This window comes from Hyaena hyaena, unplaced genomic scaffold, assembly GCF_003009895.1.
Source record: "Hyaena hyaena isolate Hyena2069 unplaced genomic scaffold, ASM300989v1 scaffold_15, whole genome shotgun sequence".
NCBI classification, from domain to species: domain Eukaryota; kingdom Metazoa; phylum Chordata; class Mammalia; order Carnivora; family Hyaenidae; genus Hyaena; species Hyaena hyaena.
The window spans coordinates 2,235,318-2,257,966 of NW_024080647.1; the positions used below are offsets into that span (position 1 = coordinate 2,235,318).

The following is a 22,649-nucleotide window of genomic DNA, read 5'->3' on the forward strand; positions in this document are numbered from 1 at the left end:
TAAAAAAAAAAAAAAGTCTTCCTTTGGCTAACTTGAAAAATAGTTCTCTTTTTATAGTTTTCTTATTTTTTTCTTTTTTAACATTTTACTTCAACTCATCAGGAGTTTTCTTTGTTTAGGATGTACAGTTAGGAGTTAACTGAATGCTCTCATCTCAGTGATTCGGCACCACACATATAACTGTCCCTCCCTTCCCCCCTGACTTACACCTTTCCTACATTCAAACATATTTTTTACAATAAGGTCAATATCCATGCTCATTTTTTATTCCATCAATCTATTAATTTTTCTACCCATAGGATGCTATTATAATTATGTTAATGTTATCATATGTTTTAGAAGTTGTATGAAAAATTTACCTTCATTATCTTCTTTAGGAAAAAAAAATCCTGAAGCTTTTGCTCATTTATTTTTCAAGATGATGAACACTGGCAAGTTGAAAAGTATTAATATTCCACACAAACCAAATAAAACCCATAAGTATTTGTATTGAAATTACACTAGATATAGATATTAATTTGGAAACAACTGGAAGTTCTTATTATAATTATTTTTCCTTTTCAGGAATATATCTTTTTATTTATTCAACTGTTCTTTGATGCGGCTCAATGAATTTGAGATATAACGTGTAAAACTTTAAAAAGCACACAATGATGATCTAGGGAAGGGAAAATAAGATTCTACCTGAAGAGATCTGGGAAGATATTTTTATGTCCAAAAAAGAGGAGCATTGCAAATGTAGCCAAATGAGGTACATGGTATTTTGTTCTTTACATTAACTTGACATGGCCTAAGTCAATTACATAGGTCCTTACCAAGTCATTATTCAAAGTAATTGACCACATACACACCAACCAACAGCAAATTCCTATTGGATTCTTACCAGATCCAGCACCATGTTTGATGTTGGATATAGGTTCCCGTCCTCAAAGGAGGTTACAATCTAACTGAAGTAAGTTTCCATCTTAAAAGCATCAGCTCTAGAGAGTAGATCTTAACTCTTCTCACAATGCATAAGCCCACACAAAGGGCAATTACGTGAGGTGACAGAAGTGGTAATCATTTCACAGTATAGTCTATATGTGTACCAAATCATCACATTGGACACCATAGACTTACACAATATTATTTGTCAATTATATCTCAATAAACCTGGTGGTGTGGGGAGGGGGGGAACCAGCTCCCCTTTTCTGACCCTTGGGTTAATATAGCCTCTTACTAAGCCACTGACTTAGCCAATTACTAAGATCAAGTAACTGATCTTTTACTTCTAATCCCAGACCAAGGTGGAGAAATTCCTCCAGCAAATTCTTTGGTTATCAGGGGAGCCATTTTTGGGTGCCTCCTAGATTTGCTCTTCAGCTGCAGGTCAAAGTCATCATCCTCAAAGCCACCTTCGAGGAACATAGAATAAGGATTAAGAATGCCAACCTGGAAGTCAGACCGGCCGAGTTTGAATTATGGCCCTTTGACTTGTAGCTGTGTGACTTTGGGCAAGTTATTTAACCAAATTTTGCATCAGTTTCCCCAAATATAAAATTAAAGTGGTAAAATAGTACTCAACTCATAGGGTTACTTTGAAGATTACACACATGCCCAGCATGAAGAAGCACCCAGAAATTCTGGCTCTTACTTAAAATGCAGTTTCCTGGGAGGGTAATACATTTCAGCTTAAAATGAAGCCTGGAGCAAAAGCACAGCTAGGTGTCCTGAGAGAGTTAAAGATTAGAAAATGGAGTTGGTGGGGGAATTCTCTTTCCTTCTATGGAATTTTACGTCCTACACTTGAAACTATGGGCAAACGAAATAATAAACACGAGTTTGTGGGGAAATGGTGCTATCTTCCACTGGGATTTCAATGTTTTAGATTAAATGATAACTCTATAACTGAGAGGGTTACAGTTTTGGAAATTCTTGGCTGAAAGAGTCAATCCCTTTTCCGCCTTAAATTATGGTTATATTAAACGAATCCAATATTGGGTATCCAGTACATCTTTAAATGGGTCGAGAAGATGTTGGGATGATATTTTCCTGGTGGTCAGTTACCTCTACCTGGTGGTCAGTGTCTGCGTTCACTTTATGTCTCCTGGTAATTCCCTACAAGGCTCAACCCCTTTGCCATTAGAAATGGAAAACTGTATTTTGAAACCCAGAAGAGAATTTTCTTAGGAACATATTAAGCAAAGTGGGATGAGGTCCCCAGGCAAGCTCATGGGAGATATTAGTGCAATTGAGCTTAACCACAGGCCGTGTCTGAGCACCTCACCAGCCAGGCGCGGGGAAAGGGGGGATTCCTTTGCTCTAAGTGACCCTTGTGGCTTGAGAACCATGGGGAGATAGGGAAGCAGGGTCTCTCACTGAGAAGTCCCTCAGGATACTTTGCATTATAGACTAGTTCCTTCCCACCTCTCTTCTTGTCTTTCTCTCTCTCCTCCGGACGCGTACTGTTTCTTCCGGCCAGGGTTTCTCTCCTGCTCTGGGTTCTACAGTTACTTAGACAGGAAGAAAGAGCAACGACAGGGAGATGTGTCCCCCGACTTCTCTCCCCAGTTCTGAGTGTTAAGCTAAAAAGTATGAGTACATCATGAGTACATGATCAATGTGGTCAGCTCCATGCGTAAGTTGCTTTAAAAGACCCAGACCCCCGATAGGAATGTAGTATAACTAGTGTTACGGGAGAAGCTAGATACCAACTGAAGGCTACTGGCTTGTTACAGTAGGAAATTAGTAAAAGGGAAGGCAGGGGTCAAGAACAGAGGCTCTCATATCAGATAGGCCTGGGTTTGAATCCGGGCTGAACCACTTACTAACTGCATGATTGGAGCAAGTAACTTAAATTCTCTGAGCCTCAGTTTCTTTATCAGTAAGATGGGAGAAATAGCACTCTCTCTGCTGGGATCAACATGGGCATGGATGTGAGAAGCTCAGTGCGGTACAGCGGGCTTCACATAGACCACTCCAAGCAGAGAGCAGCTATCCATTATAAAAAGTTAAATCAGAGAGTCCGAATTTCTCAGCATCCATAAAGCACTCCACAGGGACTGATTCATATTCCTTTGGCAGGAGTAGCTTCACAGATGGATGCATCAGACTATAAATGTGTGATGCCGCTCACCATGATGATCATCCAACTAATTACCCTCAGTCAGTTCCTCTGTCTACTAGGCAGCCTTCTCACTGCGCCTTCCGTTATAGCTTTCTAAGAAGGATACAATGTCCTCACCAGATCAGGCTGACCTGAACACCCAGGCTCGTCTGACCATTATAGCCCCCCCTAGAATAAATCAAGTGGCACTCCAGCTATACGTCGGTCTCTCATGAGTTCAGCTGTCCCCAAGAGATTGGTCCAACTCTGACAAAACGGAATCTCTAATCCTGTCCAGTTGAGGGTCGGTCATACCCTGGGTTGCACCAAATTAATAGCCCTCCAGGGCTCTCGAAGCTGCGAATTGCCGACCTGCAACACAGGTGTAGCCAGCCTTGAGGCTAGTTTCTTTGAGCTACACAGGGTTTTTGAAATGATCTGGGTAAGAATGTACACATCCAGGGGTTTCACCAAAAATGCAAACATGCATTTCTAGCTTCTCTAGAAAACCCAGCCACAGGGCTAGGGCTGAGGTGGCTGCCTCCTCCAGAGAGGGCCAGTCTCTGAAGCTCAGCCCTCCAGTAATGAGCACTTAGCTCTACACCCAGTCAGTGCAGTCTATTTTCACGAGCCCGGTCTCAGCGGACTTACTTTTGTGACTCCTGTTCTAAGTAAGAACACTTTGGACATTTTCTTAAGGTTTTAACTTTTTGCAAAAGAGTGAAAAAGGAAGAAGAAAGCCTACCCCATGAACCCTCCTTTTCCTTTCTTTTTTTTTTTCTTGTTTAGCATAAGCAGATAAGTTTGGAAACACATGTATTTTAAATTTTTTAAAATGTTTTTTATTCATTTCTGAGAGAGAGAGAGAGACAGCGTGAGCAGGGGAGGGTCAGAGAGAGAGGGAGATACAATATCTGAAGCAGGCTCCAGGCTCTGGGCTAGCGATCAGCACAGAGCCCGACGCGGGGCTCGAACCCACAACCGTGAGATCATGACCTGAGCAGAAGTTGGACACTTAACCAATTGAGTCACCCAGGAGCCCCACATATGTGTATTTTAGAAAACACTTGGATGAAAATAGTCATCCTGAGCCATTTCTTTACATGAGCAGTTGGGACCACAGAGAGATGGTAAGCGCCTGAAATTGGGGAAGCCTCACACTGTCCTGTGCTGAGGCTGGTAATTGGCAACGAGGAAGGGGGGGCGTGCAGAGAAGGTGGGGCAGGGTGGAGTAGAGTGTGGCGGGCAGTATATACAAGAAGTCAGTGACCCCTGTGCTCCAACTGGCTCTCCTGTCTCCACAAATCTGGCCTCATATCCTGCTTTGGACTAACACTGGGGGCAGACGTGAGATGTGGGAATTAGGGATAGGTTAACAGTAGAGTCCTAGGTAGCAGTGGGGAAGTATTCAGCATCTGGACAGAAAGTCCAGCCATCCAGCTAGATTGGCAGCTCTGAGTGGCCCCTCATATGGCAGGGGTAGAGTTGTATGTAAATGGTCAGGGGGAAGGCTGCCTGTGGAATTCTAAATAGGCTATTTCATGAACACGGGATAAGTTCAAGAGACAATGCCAGATAACGCTGTTCAAGAAATCTTTATAGCCCAAAGGAGAGGAAATAAGGTTTAGTAACCAATGAGGACATCCAGGGAGAGAGATCGTTCAGGAGAATTCTAAAGCTGCCATTCGGGTAGAGCATCTGGAGAAGTGATCTAATTTCAGGAACTGTCTGCCTTCAGCCCTTCTTTTTATGATCTCGGCTGAGATCACACAATTAGATTTCATTAGCCCACTCAAGGCCAACCATCAATTGGTCTTACCCATCCAACCACATCTTTTGTTTTTTTTCCCTTTATAAAAATTCAAGATGATTAGACAAAGCTTCAGGCCACCCTCTATTATTCATTCTTTCCCACCTCTGCCTTTGCTCCAAGGCTTCTTCCAGTGCTTCAGATGCATGCCCCTCTTCTCTCAGCCACGCCCACCAGCTCCTCCCCAGGCCTGTTTTGATGCAGGCCTCCCCACAGTGGTTACACCCATCACTACGAATGTCTCCTGAGAGATTTGCAATTTTCCAAGGCGTCAATGTAGCATTCATTAATCTGGGAGACACAGAATCAGTACTGTGGCCCCAATGATGACTCAAAAGAGTCAATTTGGGGTTGCCTGGGTGTCTTGGTCATTTGAGTGCCTGACTTCAGCTCAGGTCATAATCTCAACAGTTTGTGGGTTTAAGCCCCGCATCTGTCTCTATGCTGACAGGTTGGAGCATGGAGCCTGCTTCAGATTCTGTGTCTTCCTCTCTCTCTGCTCCTCCCCTGCTCATGCTCTGTCACTCTCTCTCTCTCAAGAATAAATAAAACATTAAAAAAAATTTTTTTTTTAAAAGTCAATTAGTCTTGTCAGGATACAGATGAGGAATCTCAGTCCTTAGAGACTAAGTGGTATTCCCTTGATAGCATGGTACGTATAGCAGAGGCATGGGCCCAATTAGTACCCATGTCTTCTGAGTCTCCTCTTGGTCTATGGTTCTTTCCACTGAAGAGCTCATGGCTGCTTCCAGACCTCACAGTTGCCAACCATAAACAGATTTATTCAGGCTATCATTGCGGATAGGGATGGAAATCAAAAGACTATCCAAATTGGGTATTTTGGTGGCATATTGTCCCAACTTTACGGCCTAATGAGAAGGATTTCCTCCAAATATCTTCTGGGCTTCCATTACACACTCTGCTTCAGAGGCGATGCTTCTAAAGAAAGTATAGGGTGAATTACTCCAGTCTATGGGTACTTACTTCTGTTCTACCAACGAGGTTTCAAAAGGCTCAGAATGTATACTTGAATTCAAGTACAGTTTAAGGTACAATGGGTTAGAATATTGGAGAACACAGCAATTGTATTTATTCATCGCAAGTACCTCTCGGTGGATAATTAACCTGGGCCATGATAAAAACAATTCTATTAGGCCCATTTCTCTTGTGGCTAATGCTACTGTGCCACTTGCTATAGTATTTTTCCTTTGCTTCATTCTAAACAGAATGCTTACTATAATAATGCAAGTATTACTCGCAGAGCGGTTCCATTTTCCTGCTTGCAATGGAAAAGCCACAGTAGTTAGATGAGAGCAGGAAGTTCTATATTTTCACTCATGAGGATGCAATTCTTATGAAAACCTGCAGATCTATTCACTTTTTGTTAGATTTCTTGTACCATTAACTAAGAGAAGTGGGCCTTTTATCCATAAAGAATTCAGAGTTTTTAGGATGCTTCTCTGTTTGGATGCATACTTTGCCCCACACTGGATATTTGTATAAAAGAAAAGGAAATTTATCACAGGAAGTTCTAATTTGGGGGGGTCATGGACCCTTTTGGTCCTACAGAACTTACGCAGAATAACGTTTAAAAAATTTTTTTAATATTTATTTTTGAGAGACAGACAGAGTGGGAGCAGGGGAGGGGCAGAGAGAGAGGGAGACACAGAGCCCAAGGCAGGCTCCAGGCTCCGAGCCATCAGCACAGAGCCTGACACAGGGTCCGAGCCCACGAACTGTGAGATCATGACCTGAGCCGAAGTCGGACGCTTAACTGACTGAGCCACCCAGGAGCAGAATAATGTTTTTTAAATGCATAAAATAATATACACTGGAAACCAAGTGTACTGAACTACAGTTCAATCCATGGACCCCTGGTACCTTAAACTTACCAGAGAGCTGACTCAGGGTCTACCATCTGTGTAATGTTTGACTCTTAAAAGTGGAATCATGAGGTCAGAAACCCAGCCTCCTAGTTACCAGAACTCAAGTCCAAAGCCCAAGTCACAAAGTGCAAAGGCAGTGGATCACATCAGGGGGCAAGGTCAGCTGGTTAGCAGGTTGCTGCTGACCTGGGATGATTCCAGGGCAGTTGAGAGACTCTCTTCCTGCATCCCCAAATCCCACTTCTGCCTGTCCACTCATGCTTGAAATCCCTTAATAGAGTCTCACTCCTTTGGTTTAATTAAATAGAGGATTTACTCTTGTTAAAAAACAAAAACCCCTGGGAGAAGTAATACTCCATGCCAAAGATTTTCACATTTATCTTCAGGAGTAGAACCTATTTTTCAAATGCAACCTTAAATAGAATTCTGATAGGTAAGTACATACAAGTTTTATAAGAGTTTAGTATAATTCTATAAGTTGAATTATATATAAACAAGTATAAATATGTATTTATATGTAAATCAACACTGGAAACAATGAGGTTTTCATGATGAAGGTAAATTATGAAATCAAGAGTTATAGATAATAACTACCATCTTACACCCATCTCAGCATACAATTTATTTCTGTATTTTTTCTTGCATGCACAAGATGGAGAAAATTCTGATGCAAATAGATAAGGAATTTCAAAGAGCTAAAAATTTATAATGGTATTTATAACCTCAGGATCTCCCTCGACTAAAATGGTCCAGAAGCTTTAAAGAACAGTAGGAAATTTTTTGTTTCAAAACAGAATCACAATAGTATCTAACACATGTTCGAATTCCTTGGTAATTAAGGATCAGTTAGTGAGTACTTAATTTAGGGAGATCTGTCCAGTAGATTTCATAAGTAAGTTGAATCCTAACTCCCCTACTGACCTCATAACCTTAGGTGAGTAGCTTAATCTTAGACTCCATTTCCTCATGAGTAAGATGGTTATAAAAATGGCATCTATTTTATAGGTATAAGGGTTAAATATGATAGTGTTCATAAAGCACTGAGCACCGTGTCTGGCACAGTTAATAAGTGCTTTTATTATTGAATAATAATAATAATATTAATAATAATAATAGAAGTACTTTTCAAACGTGTCATGTAACATTTTAAGATGTTCATCACATCCAATTTAAATTTCTTTTCTGGGGGGGTACCTGGGTGGCTCAGTCGGTTAAGCTTGGTTTCAGCTCAGGTCATGATCTTACAGTTCGTGAGTTCTAGCACTGAATTGGGCACTGTGCTGATAGTGTGGAGCCTGTCTCCCCTCTTTGGAATTCTGTCTCTCCCTCTCTCTCTACCCCTCCTCCTCCTCCACTCACTCTCTCTGTCTCTCTCAAAATAAATAAATAAACTTGAAAAAAATTTTTTTTAATTTCTTTTTGGGTATCTCAGCACCCTCTTGTTTTGGATATTCACTTAGTTTCAAAGCAATCTACTTTTGTTTTGTGGGTTGAGTCCAAGTTTTAAGATGATGCTTTACTGCTGACCTTTTATCTACAGCTGTAAGCGAAGTAACATGGTGGCCCCACACTGCCAGATGAACCAACCAGGTTGAGAATCAGCCCAAACCTAAAATGAGCAATGAGATGATCTATAATGCTGTATAATCACACTGCAACGTGTGTTATCGTAATTGTACCATTGACTCTTGTGTTGCCAAACATGAGCTCCAGAGAACTTTCCTGACTTTTAATGCACAGTAGCACACATGTGTCATGATACCAATACCAGCGGAATGTAAGCAGGGACTAGGTACCTCTTTAAGACCTTGACATGTATTTAGCCTTCACTTATTTATTTGTATGATTACTATAGGAGTGGATATGAGGAGACCTAAATTTCAAAATGTGACCAGTACAAAGATACACCCTAGCTAGGGAAAGGCATCTTTATAAGAAATTAAGACATGCATGTGGATCCACGCCAGTGCGCTCAGAGTTAACCCAACAGCGCTAACTACCCCATTGCTGGTATCTAGTACGTACTAAAATTTGGTATCTAACTTAAGCATGTCTGTGTTGTTCTTTACTGCACTTTAAAATGGTTCAAAGATTTATCAAAAAAAGTAAATAAATATGAATTGAATGCTTGCAGCCTCCCCAAAACTCACTGGGGTTCTCTGTAACAGTTTGAAAACGAGAGCATTAAGCTTTATTACTCATTTATACTGAAGTGTGAAAGGAGCCAAACCAGATCCTTTTCTGGAGGCATACGTATGAAGAAGGGGAAGAAAGTATGAGATTTCTACATTTAGTTCTTTTTTCACATAGGCAGGAACCTTGTTAGGCACCTATTATGCGCCAGCAAAGTTATATTATCTGTAGTTTCCGGATCACCCTTGCCTAAGGGTGTCCTGACTCTGCGGAAGGGGAAAACCGAGATGTGCATTTGCTGACCTAGGGTTGTATAACTGGAAAATGGCAGATAGGACCCAAACCAATCCACTGGATTCCAAATCCTTCCCACCACACCAGACAGCCCGCAACCCACGCTCCCCATTTTAGAACCCAGGAAAATGAGAACGAGGAGGTGGAGTGACTGGATCCTGGAAACAGCTAGTTGGGGCAAGGCTGTTGCAGGAGTCCAGGAGCAAGTTTTCCTGGTGAAACACCAGTTTTCACCAGGAAAACTCTATCGGACGGCCCAGTGGGAGGATGCCTTCTGCAACCAGGGTAACCAGGGCCGACAGAATCGCTTCTTCACTTCTAGACTTGGCATCAGTCACTTAGTTTCAACCAGAGACTAGATGAAGGAGGAGACAGACCAGCTCTCTCTTGAGCACCTATTACGTGTAAAGCACTGCTCGGGGCAGTGGAAGATCTGAAGAACAGGCAAGCGGATCAGACCACAAGGGCCCTGCCCTGGTATCAGCGTGGGAAAGAAGGCATCATCATAGGAAATATTAAATAGAATCTTTGGAGGCTGTCTCAGTAATATTTTGGCTCTCTCTCTCAACCCCTCTGGGAATGTAAGTTTTAAATGTCAGTAGAAAACATGGCATAATGCAATATCACAGTTGTCACTGGTCCTAACATTTTAAGAGCACTTATTTGTACGAAGACCTTTGCTAAGTGCTTTGAAATCTCTAATTTAAACCTCAGTATAATCCTAGGGGATACTCTTATTATGGACATTTTACTCATGAAACAATGCAGGTTATTTCTGGGAGATCCCGCATCCCGCAAGATTCACCCCAGGCAGTCGGACCCAGAATCACTACACTCAGAGTGCTAGCAAGTGCTTGGAGCTCAGCATGGGGTTGGTCTGGAAATAACAGGCAGGATCTCAGCACAGAAACTCAGGAAACACCCAAGAAACCCTCAAGAAGATGGAGAACTCAGTACCACTGGATTTGTTTATAAATGTTATCTGGTGCAAGCATAGCCTCTGACGGTTTCTTCCCACCCCAGAGCCGTCGTGGGCTGTTGTGAGAGCCAGAAAGCAGCCAGTGACAACTCTCACATCACTTCTTTCAACAATTCCAGTACTCCAAACCCAGGCGGAACTACAGTTCTAAACAGCAGCCACATACGAAGGCGATACACCACCCCTTCCACCCAAGGCCACCACCGTCATATTGGTGGAATACGTTTTAGGAATCAGGAGGCAGGAAAATGAGAAGTCATTGTTTTCTTGAGAACTCTAAGCAACCTGAAGAGAAAGCTCACTTTAAACAACAGAGGTGGGGATGCTGTGCGTGCCATCACGGTCCTTGGGTAATGACTGTGTGTCATAAATGGGATATGGCATTTCTGAATGCCTTTAAAGCTAGTTCCTTTTGTTCCACTAATTTAATTTACCAAATGCTCCTGGGAAAAGGATGGGGGACCAAGATGCTGACTCCACATTTCCTGAAAAATCAACATTTTATTTTTAAACCACTCTCAAGGAAATTACATCTGATTGTTGTCGGGTGGCTCCCTCAAACTCTACCTCTGTCAAAATTCTGACCCGGCAGGTGTGAGGAAGAATAGATGCAGAACTTGAGTGAATACTCACATCTGTTTTTGGAAAAAGGGAACAGAAGCAGCACAGAAGGAAGTAAAAGAGATAATTGCTGGCTGGAACTACAATACATTTTACTTGTGGGCAGAGGGCCAGCTTACAGCAGGCTGAATATGCAGGCCCATCTTATTGGAATTCAGCGGTGGGCCTCCATTCTTGTCCGGAGACAGCTGTAAACCAGCAGCCCATAGCATCACAATCAGGCACCGAGTTTTGTCAAGGAATGCTGATATGTACAGAAGCAGCTTTGTCTGCTTCAACTGCACCCCTGCCTAGTGAAATGACAGTCAATCTCTGATTCCAGATGACAAGAACTGGATAAAAACTTAAAACAAATGGCGACCTTTCAAAAGATTAATTTGTTTACCAACAAAATGTTCCCTCTTTGTCATCTGAGATGGGGGTGACCTTCACTTTCCCGTATCTAGGCTGAAAGGATGCTGACTATAGTCATCTGTTAACTCCATCTCAGCAATTATTCCCTTTTTTATTTTTAGTGACAAGAAGGGTTTATTAATTCACTCTGCTTCTTGTTATGGTTTATAAATGCAACAAGCTCATTCTGAATTACTGCAGTGTAACATCAATTTGTTTAAATCTAATTCTGCTACCATTGCCAAATTATGTTGTGACTGTAATTGTGGCCATATGCATGGGCTTAAAACACAATCATGTTTTGAAATCGGCCTTCTTCCCTCTCCTCCCCCATACCTCTGCCCCCTCCCCCCACTTCCGGTGCTTCTTCTAATCACTTGACATTAACACAATTGCCTCACTTTCCATTACTTTATCATTTCTGAAATGAATGTACTTTCGCGAGAGAGATTACTATGTACACCCCAAGTAAAACAGTAAAGAATGAAACTATGATTTGTGAAGTGTGGTTGCTACCCAACTAAGTTAGTGAACAGCACTGCATAACGGATGACTCATAAAATCGGGAAATCATAATAGTATTAAATTCAACCTCATGAATAAATAAAAGATTCTAAGTTTACATTGCATTATATATTTATTTATTTGGAAAGTGGGACCAAAGAACTGGTATAATTCTACAGCAACTTCCATGTTGCCACCAAGAAAAATGTTTTTATGCTTCTTTTCTAGGTCATAACAGTTATCATCAGAGTTATTTGTGCAGCAATACAAAGCAATGTTTTGTTTGGCTATTTTGTTATGCATTCATAATCGTTCTTTTAAAATTCATACTAACAGAGACATGTTTCAAGCCTTGTAAGAAGCCCCTTTTAGTTAAGAGAAATAAATCAAAGTCAAATTTTCTGTAGGCCTTTGAATGTGTTGCCTTAGAAAGTCTAAGTGGGACTACATGTTGGTGAGGAATTATGAAGCCCAGGGATTTCTTCTTGTCTCCCCATACCTGTGAGGCTTCACTCTAAAACGTGTCAGAGGGTTGTTGTTATTGCTTGATCTGGCAGATTTAAGATATGGAAAAAATCATTAGTGAGTTACACTTTCTTTTACTTTTACTTTTACAATTTACTTTTTTGTAAATTGATGTTACGGAGAGTTACAGGATATAAAAATTGGAAGGAAGTTGTGTGGGGTGTGTGTGTGTCTGTCTGTCTGTCTGTCTGGGGTATGTGTGTTTTCAATGCACTAAAATCTTTGTACCAGCCCCTTATGATCAGGAAGGATATACCTCTCCATAAAATTGAGAAAATATCAGTTTCTAGGAACTGATCATGTAAATCAGCTACATATTCAAATTTGTTCTGTCAAAAATGTCTAAGATTATTTACAGGCTTTTGACAAGCTGTTCAAGTTTCTTAGGAAGTAAGGGAACACATGGCCCTCGGCAGCCAAATCATAATCCCCTTTGTGTTTAGAGTAGTTCTATAAAAGGATTAGCCTTGATGCTGCTTTTCTAATTAAATATACATCACAACACTAGACACATTGCTTCAGTTTGGGTACGTGCTTTCAAACACATTTTTATAAGCGGTAAATCACAACCGTATTTGTTCCCAAATGCTCTACATGACCGTTTAAAACCAATACCCGAATATTTCTTTAACAGGACTTTTGGCACAGAGTTTCTGTTTTGTAAATCCAGACTGAAAATACTGATTTTCAGCTGGCACCGCTGTATATACATACATCAACATTAACCGATAGGATCAACTCTTTTGATTGAAAGGCCAGTAGTTGGCATGAGTAAGATGTATACAACGTACACACATTTTAGAGTGTGCTGGTATAGATTTTTATGGAGTCAAGTTTAATGGGGAGAAAAGGATCATCAGTACAATAAATGAGTGTATATGATCTATCTGTCGTGCTAGGCAAAGCGCTTTCCCAAACCCTCTGTGACCAAAGTACTTGGGCACAATCCCCAATGCACTAATACCCAATATTGGGTATTAGAAAAAAATATATATAACAAATGACTACGGTTCTGCCCCAAATTTTGGATATAGTTCTGAATTCCTGTTTATGTCTGAATCTGCACTCTCATTCATGAAAGTAAAGCACAATCCTCTCTAAATCTAGAGGTATGCCTTTTTAAACTTCGAGATCAGAAAAAGTTTGCTTGAAACGAGGCGGTTGCCTTGGGCTACGAAGCCTCAGCACTCCACCAGCTAAGCCAATATTATTAATTCTAGATGGAAAGGAAAAACCAACAACAACAAAAGAGAAATCTGCCTCTGTCTGTGCAGCCAGAGAAATAATATTTTTATTTCAAGGGCTCTGGGCTCATGGGAGGCAGATAAAAACCTTTTCACATTATTCATAGTGACATTTTAAATAAAGTTTCAACAGGAATAAAAATATCGAACTTTCCGGTTATTTCTTAGGCTATACCAGTATTTCTATGATAAAGTGCTCTCAAGCCAAACCTGATGAAACAACATAAGGCACATATAAAGAAACTAAAAATACAGTTCAGGGTTACATGAATGAAGCAGGCAGATGAAAATGTCTGCATAGGAAATTTAGAAGATTAATTTAAGAGACTCCTCTGGTTGGAAATGGTTTTACAATTGAATTCTGAAATTAATCTTGGTTTCAGTGTTGATTTCACCAAAGCATGCATTTAAGAGCTATGGAGGTTAAAAGTGTACTTAAAAATTTATAGATGTCATCTCAGTAATTGTTTTTCAGGATTAGAAATAATCTCAAATCAAAAGATTTCTCAATGAAAATGAAGCATTACTTTGAAATCTGTTAAGAAAACCCCAAAAAAGTACAGTCCTTGCTTTGGGACACTTAGCAGCTGGTCAATGGCAAATAGAGGCACAGACTCTGGGGTCACTTAATGGCAATCTGTATTTGATTATTCCTCCCTCTTATCATTTTGCTGACATAAAGAATTAACCCATTTTTGCTTCAGATTTAGAATAACATTCTTAAATTTTGTGTACTGTATGATCATATGCCACATGGAAGCTGATGATACACTGCTGTTTGCTTTTGCTTTTTCTAGCCGCAAGCCTGCTATCAAAGAAATAAAATATTTAGAATTCCTCTATTCGTTTTGGTTGTTGTTTACTTTACTTCATCCTTGTTAAAATTATGATGCCAGATTATTTAGGAACAGCAAGTAAAACAGACAAATTTGAATGAGCTACACAGAGAGCTTCTAAAAGTAGGTTTACATATTTTTCATCATTTGTAATTAGATACCAAATGAAAGCCACTCCACTTCATTTCCCCCAAATTTGAAGGACAAAAGGATCAAAATCTACAATGTTATCTTACAAAATATACGACTTTTGATTCTTAAAAAAAATTAAGAGCTCATGAAAACAACTCGTTACTTACACATGCTCTTCTCTGATTAACAAATGGCAAACTGATTCCATAGGCCGCATTTACAGCACCTCTGTGGTGGATGTTTTCAGGATTGTGCATGATTTTTACATTCAACCCTATCTTTCGCTAGAACAAAGAAACAATGAAACTTTCATGCTGAATGAACAAAAATGGTTACTAACATTTTATATTCTCAAAGGGATATGAAGTTCTTTGAAAAGAATTATTTTAATGTAATTCTTACTGCAAAAAATATGTATATATATGTAACATATATACATATATATTTGGGTTTCTTATTTAGGCTGCTAATTGGTTTCTTTTATTCACAGGAAAGGAACTTTCTGCAGATTTTCCTCCACGTATCCTATCTCTCCTATAGTGATGTGACACCGTTCATTTCCTCAAAAATAATACTAGAAGCCAATCAAGGTGGACAAAGGACCGGGATACGTGCTCTCCATTTATTTTTAGCTTTCCAGGTCAAGGATTTTTGCCAATGAAATCTATACTCCAAATACACAGGTAGAGGGCTCCCTTGGTCTGTTAATGTGGCCACTTTCCTCAAGGGACATTTACAGGTAAATCTCAGTGTGGACTTGGTGACTTTACCGCAACAGATTTAGTTACTCCTTCACAGAGATTTTGCTATCTATAGGATACACGTGTGCTCTCATTAGAAAAAAAAAAAGCATTCCGTTTGAACCACGTGTTCCTCATTTTAAACAATTCAAATTAGTTACTACTACGATGCCTAACTATAAACCACCAGAGAAGACGGCGTCGTGGTGGTGGGAAAGGGCACGGGGTAGGTGTGCAGAGACCTAAGTTCCAATCTTGCTCCTCTTGCCTTGGACTGCCTGCATGTAACCTTGGGTAAGTCACTTTTCTTCTTTGAAAGCCGGGGGGGGGGGGGGGGTTTGTTTTTTGTTTTTTGTTTTTTAGTTGCAAAATGCAGCAGTTAGACTTGAGGGTGTCTTGAAGAACTATTCACTTCACCATCACCCTCTAACATCCACTCCTCCCCCCTTCCCCACTCCCCACATCTCCCCTGCTTTGGCTTTCTATGATTTGATGCTAAAAGGTAAGTTGACACTTAGGGAATATGACATCACTGACAGTTTCTGAAGTCTTGTGACTTTTTTTGTGATATATAATTCACATACTATACAAGTCACACCTTTAAAAGTATATAATTCAGTGATTTTCAGCATATTCATAAAGCTGTGCAGCCATCCCCCCCTAATTTCAGAACAGTTTTGTCACCCCAAAAGAATCCTCCTACCCATTAACAATCACTCTCCGTTCCCCCCTCCTTCCAGCCCCTGGCAACTACTAGTCTACTTTCTGTCTCTTAGACATTCTGGGCATTTCATGTAAATGGAATCCTAAAAGATGTGTCCCTTGTGACTTTTTTAAAAGGAGGTGTTGTGAGCAATTAAAAATTTTTTCCTTTCAACTGAGTGCCTTAGTTCTGGGGGTGATCTGCTGCAGTTGTTAAAATGGTTGTAGAAACCAGGAAGATTAGTTCATGACCCAGCTATTTGGTCATGAAAGTTCATAAGTGGGCTGTGCCTGAGGTCAAGGTGAAGGGCAACACTACAAAAATACCTACAGAATGCATGCTGTCCAGATAAGTTATTGCTTAACACAGGCTCCAAACCTTCCTTTTATTTTTTAATAACAGTCTTTAATCCAAATCTTTAAATAACTGCTCTCAGCTGTCCACTTTATTTAACCCATGCAGGGATACAGGTTGCAAATAAGGCATTTCTGTTTCCTTCTTGAAGTACACGTGGTTGCAAAAACAATGGAGTGCCTGATTATAAATGGCTTTCCTTCTGTGGATAACCCACACTCCCAGCACTGCTCCCGGGCTTTTGCATGGAAGCAGAATGCCTCTTTTATTGAAATTAATACCTGAACATAATTTTTTCCTTCTTAATTAAACTTTCAGAATAATTTCCCATCCTACCAAGGATTGGGAAATTGCTAATATGTATTATATCGACTGGATGTGGTTTCTGTAATTAGGGTGTTTTTTTTTAAAATGTGAACCCTGGATACAATTGACGGTAATAGCTTCATCTATCATGTCTAAGCTTTGTTAGAACTTTTTAATTCTGGGATCATTGGCTCAGTGGACCATAGCAGTTTTCTTAGTTTTATTATGCTCCATCAACCTTGTGTGGCTGCAGTACTGGTATAGGGAGGAAATGAGCAGATACAGAGTCATTGTTAAAAGTGGCATTAAAATCCAGTGGTTTTCTGCCCCTTTTTACATTTCTGTGGCACTGGACATAGCTCCTTGTGGAAAGAAACCCAAATGTAAGTAGAAATCCAAAAGAAATGACAGGTTATAATGTCAATTATTTATCAGTTGACTTCTAAAGCTATGGGAGAGATCTTTTAAAATTATTAATATTCTAATATGTACTCTTTTGGCATCAAAGGATATGTATACCAAAATAATAAACAATAAAAACGCGATTAAGTTTCACTTTTAAAACATATTAAAAGAGCCCCCCTTTAAATAACATTAACATACCAAATGGTTTCAGTGTCAATCACTACCAAATACATTCATGACCTAAATTTGTCTCACAAACCACCTACCAAGATACATAGGAAAATACTTATAAGCATAAGCTACATTATCAGACCCACTAATATGATTTTTTTCAAGAAGAACCAGCTGTCAATTTAAAAAAAAAAATTCATCATTCCTTGAAGCCGAAGAGCAAGCTTGGGAAGACCATTGTTCCCGGCAGGAAGATAAAATATAAAAAATAATTTCAGAAACTTTTCTTAAATTGATCAAGAAAAGGCAGCAATTTATTTAATCTATCTTGAGTCACTAAACAGTCTTAACTTGGAATTCTCTCCTTTTGATAGTAATTACAAGCAGATATATCAAATGTGACTCTCATTTAGACTTTGGTTTGTAAGAACAAAAGTTATTATCAGAGCCAATTACTGTTTTACCTACATGGCTGCACAGAAGCAGGGAGCTCAATTTTCATCTCATCAGTGATTTTGTGGTATTTATTTTATTACTATGCCCACAAAGCTATATAAGAAGGAAATAGCTTATGCTATTAAAACTAGGGTTTAAACATCAGAGGCTAAGGTTTCTTTTCGAAGAAGTTCTGAATTAAAAACACTAGGCAGCGTGTAATACCAGCTCCCCAGACATGGGCAGACCATAAAATGACATACATCCGAGCAGTAGATCCCACACAGAGTAATCAAAATTGAAATGCTTCACAAACAAAGTTGAGACAGGCTATTTACTAAGTTACAGTATTATCAGCATAACATTATTCTCAACAGTGTTTGCTACAAGTAATGTCTTCTAAAGTGGATATCGCCTATTATATTCCCACTGGTTAAAGACCTCTGCTGTTTAATCTCAAAACCAGAAGAAAGAATCCAGTCACCTTTAACACTCTGATTCTTTCAACCATTATTATATTTAATGGAAAGAACAATAGACATCAAATCGTGGTTCAAGCCATGTGATCTAGATTTCTCATTTGTAAAACTGGGTAATAATACCTACCTTCACAGAGTTGTTTGTGAGGTTAAAATGATTAATGTACGTTAAGTATCTTGAAATGATAAAGCACTACTCAGGAGCCTACTGGCCAAAAAATAATAACTGCTATGGATCAAAACCCTTCAAATATATAAAACCCCATGAGATCTTTATATACATATATCATATACATATACATATATATATATTTTTTTTTTTAAGTAGGCTTCATGCCCTGCATGGAGCCCAACACAGGGCCTGAACTCATGACCCTGAGCTCAAGATCTGAGCTGAGGTAGGGGTGCCTGGGTGGCTTAGTTGGGAAGGCAAGTGACTCTTGATTTCGGCTTAGGTCATGATCTCACACTTTTGTGAGTTCAAACCCCAAGTCAGGCTCTGTACTGGCAGAGCAGGGCTTGCTTGGGAGTCTCTCTCTTTCTCTCTCTTCTTCTCCTCCCTCCCATTCATTCTGTCTCTGTCTCAAATAAATAAATAAATAAACTTAAAAAAAAAAAAAAAAAAGACCTGGGGTGACTGGGTAGCTTGGTTGGTTAAGTGTTCAACTTCAGCTCAGGTCTGTGCTGACAGCTCAGAGCCTGGAGTCTGCTTCAGATTTTCTGTATCCCTCTCTCTTTCTGTCCCTACCCCAGTCACACTCTGTTTCTCTCTCAAAAATGAATAGACATTAAAAAAAACACCTAATCTGAGCTCGAGTCTGATGCTTAACTGACAGCCACCCATGTGCCCCACAAACCCACGAGGCCTTAATGTTTTCCCCTCTCTGGAAGCACCTACTTAATAAAATTGATGCATTAATTTGAAAGTAGAAAAAGAAAAAGAAAGAAGCATTTATTCTGCTTTTCCTGGAAAAATCTATTTTTCAGATTCACCAAAGAGTTGGTAAAGGGCAGTTCCCCATAGAAGCTAATAAATGCAGAAGGAATGGTAGATTTCTAAAATCACTGCTTTGTCATTCCTAACAAAAAATAATGTCTTTAGGTAAACATCAATGGTCACTAATACCAGTAGGGGAATTTTATAAAAGGTATATCAAGTTAGTAACACTCAGACCCATTGATCAATCTTAACATCTTTAGAGGAGAAAAAGGAAATTGTCTCCTGATATTTTATAAAGGGAAGTACACAGCACCACCTGTGCTATCTTTCTGCCAAAAAGATGTTACCTGAATATGACCAAGCTTCTAGATAAAACTACTAGTTTACAAGACCTACTAGGGACAGAGGAAAACCTAAAATGACACCATGAGATTGCAATCAACCAAATCCAAACAGTGAAGAAAAAACCTATACGACAAATGACCTGGTTTTTTTCAAACAATAAAGGGCATTTTTGAATTGAGGGGGAAATGTAGCTAAAATGAGATGCAAATGCACTGTGTGGGCCTTGTTTACATCCTAATTCAAACATTAGAAAAACAATTTCAAGGGGTGCCTGGGTAGCTCAGTCGGCTGGACATCAGACTTTGGCTCAGGTCATGATCTAACGGTTTGTGAGTTCAGGCCCCGCATGGCGCTCTGTGTTGGTGGCTCAGAGCCTGGAGCCTGCTTTAGATTCTGTGTCTCTCTGCCCCTGCCCCACTCGCGCTCTGTCTCTGTCTCTCTCTCTAAAAAATAAATAAACATGGGGCGCCTGGGTGGCTTAGTCGGTTAAGGATCCGACTTTCGCTTAGGTCATGATCTCCCGGTTCGTGGGTTCGAGCCCCGCGTCGGGCTCTGTGCTGACTGCCAGCTCAGAGCCTGGAGCCTGTTTCAGTCTGTGACTCCCTCTCTCTCTGACCCTCCCCTGCTCACGCTGTCTCTCTCTCTCCTAGATATAAATAAAACATTAAAAAAATAAATAAATAAACATTAAAAATTTTTTAAAAACAATTTCAAGATAATTGGGAAAAATGGAACAATGACTGGGAATTATATGGTATTAATGCATTAAGTTTGTTAGATGTGATAATAGTTATGGTTTTTGGGGTTTTTTAAATTTTTTTAAAGATTTATTTATTTTTGAGGAATAGAGACAGAGCATGAGCAGGGGAGGGGTAGAGAGGGAGACACATAATTGGAAGCAGGCTCCAGGCTCTGAGCTGTTAGCACAGAGCCCCACACAGGGCCTGAACTCACAGACTGTGAGATCATGACCTAAGCTGAACTGACTGAGCTACCCAGGCATCCAAGTGAATTTTTTTTTTTTTTTTTTTTTTTTTTTTTTTTTAGTTCTTCTTTGAAGTGGGAAAGGGTAAAATAATATGGTGGCTGGGATTTTCTTTAAAAGACCTCACGGAGGGTCATGGGTGGCTCAGTCAGTTAAGTGTCTGACTCTAGATTTGGGCTCAGGTCATGATCTCACAGTTTGTGGGTTTGAGCCCCTCGCTGGGTTCTGCACTAACACTGCGGAACCAGCTTGGGATTCTCTGTCTCCCTGTCTCTCTGCTGCTCCCCAGCTCGTGCTCTCTCTCTCTCTGTCTCCTCCCCCATCTCTCTCAATAAATAAATAAATAATATAATAAATAAAAGACTTCACCAAAAAAATGTGGAGGGAATAAATAAAATAAGAATGGTAACATTATGGTAAATGTTAAAGCTGCATGTTGGTTACATGGATTTCATTCTGTATTTTTGTGTCTATTCAAAAAATAATCTCTTTAGTAAAAAAAAAAAAAAAAAAAAGGTCTATTTAAAATTAAAGGGTAGGGGCACCTGGGTGGCTCAGTCTGTTGAGCGTCTAACTTTGGCTCATGGCATGATCTCCCAGTCCATGGGTTCGAGCCCCCACGTTGGGCTCTATGCTGACAGCTCAGAGCCTGGAGCCTGTTTCAGATTCAGAGTCTCCCTCTCTCTCTGCCCCTCCCCCACTAATGCTCTGTCTCAAAAAAACCCAAAAATTAAAATTAAAGGGTAATTAAAATCAAGCTATTCACGATTTTCTTATTTCAATTCTAACACTCTGTGTTGTATGACAGCCCCTCTACCTCCCCGCCAGGGCGTGGAGGGACCAACAGTCACAGCATCACTTAACTCCAAGCTGCTTCTAATTGCCCAGCTGCTGCCTAGCTGCCTCAGGTTCACAAAACCTTAAGACTTAACTACTCCTAGTCAGGTGAGCCCCTCCTGTTTTCTGATTCCAGTAGGAGTTGAGTTATAGACTATGAGAAAGGTTGGGGGAGAGAGTGAGCATTTACTCAGCTCCCATTTTGTGCCAGGCACTGTAACAGGTGGGTATTGTTCTAATCCAACCAACTTACTTTAGTCTTTAAAAGGACAAGAGTGGGGCGCCTGGGTGGCTCAGTCGGTTAAGCGTCCCACTTAGGCTCAGGTCATGGTCTCACGGTTCATGAGTTTGAGCCCTACGTCGGGCTCTGTGCTGACAGCTCAGAGCCTGGAGCCTGCTGCACATTCTGTGTGCCCCTCCCCTGCTCATGCTCTGTCTCTCTCTCAAAAATAAATGAACACTAAAAAAATTATATATATAAAAAAAGGACAAGGGGCAGCATGTGATATTATTACTCCTTTACCAATGATAATTGGTTAAGTGACTTCTCAAGGTCCCACAAGTGAGGAGATAGGATCTGATTTATTTCTCGACTTCAAAACCTCTTTCCATTGTAACATGCTGCCGCATCATAAAGAAATGTTAGTTGATACACATTTGATGTATCTTCCTTTCTGCCAGACCGTTTACTCTCGCTCTAATCCTCACAGGCCTTGCTTTGGTCTGGGCCCCCCTCGACTGTTACATAGACCTCTGCAATGGCCAGTATGATGGTCTCCTTACTGCCAATCCATCTTCTGCATAAACTCTAGAAAGACTGAACCTCTGATCACTAATTAAAATATGTCTCTTATGTCTTTAACATCCCCCAAAAGTTTCCCTTAGGGTGGCATGATCTGGCCCCTTCGTACCATCCAGCCCCTTCTGCTGCATTTTATCATGACAGCTCATTGAGTGGCCAGCCTGTCTCCACACACAACACATTCTCTCCACCTCTGTGAGTGAGCGTGCTTTTCCCTCTTCTGCAGATGTCCTCTTCTCTCTTTGGTGTCTTCTGGACACACTTTTACTCTCAAACTTGAGCTCAGATCAGGCACAGTGTCCTCTGGGAGACCTCTCCTAATCTGTCTCTCTTTCTCTACTTCCAACAAAATGCATTCACTCATTTATTCATTTGTTCCAAAATTTATTAAGAACCTGCTAGGTGGGGGTGCCTGGGTGGCTCAGTCGGTTAAGGATCTGACTCTTGGTTTTGCTCAGGTCCTGATCTCACAGCTCATGAGTGACACGCTGTGTCAGTATCTCACGCTAACAGTGCAGAGCCTGCTTGGGATTCTCTCTTTCCCTCTCTCTGTGTGCTTCCCCTGCCTCAAAAATAAATAAGCATTTAAAATAAATACATAAAAGGTTTTTAAAAAGCCTGCTAGGTGTTGGTAAAAGAGGAAAATGTCCCTGCCCACGTGATCTGATATCCTTGAAGGGATGTAAGGAATTATAATAACCATGT

General features: G+C 40.4%; 1 protein-coding gene across 7 annotated transcripts in view; it reads right to left on the reverse strand.

Annotated features, from left to right (window-relative positions):
- Positions 1–22,649, reverse strand: part of IQCH (IQ motif containing H) — a 214,952-nt gene that overhangs the window by 161,933 nt on the left and 30,370 nt on the right. For 4 of the 7 annotated variants that reach the window (XM_039220123.1, XM_039220114.1, XM_039220106.1 and 1 more), the window contains exon 5: positions 14,610–14,726. In XM_039220123.1, coding sequence (XP_039076054.1) covers positions 14,610–14,726 — 117 coding nt within the window. Of the gene's footprint in view, positions 1–5,797; positions 5,835–14,030; positions 14,283–14,609; positions 14,727–22,649 lie in introns of those variants that run through there. The other 3 variants (XM_039220141.1, XM_039220145.1, XM_039220136.1) reach the window with 3 other exon arrangements.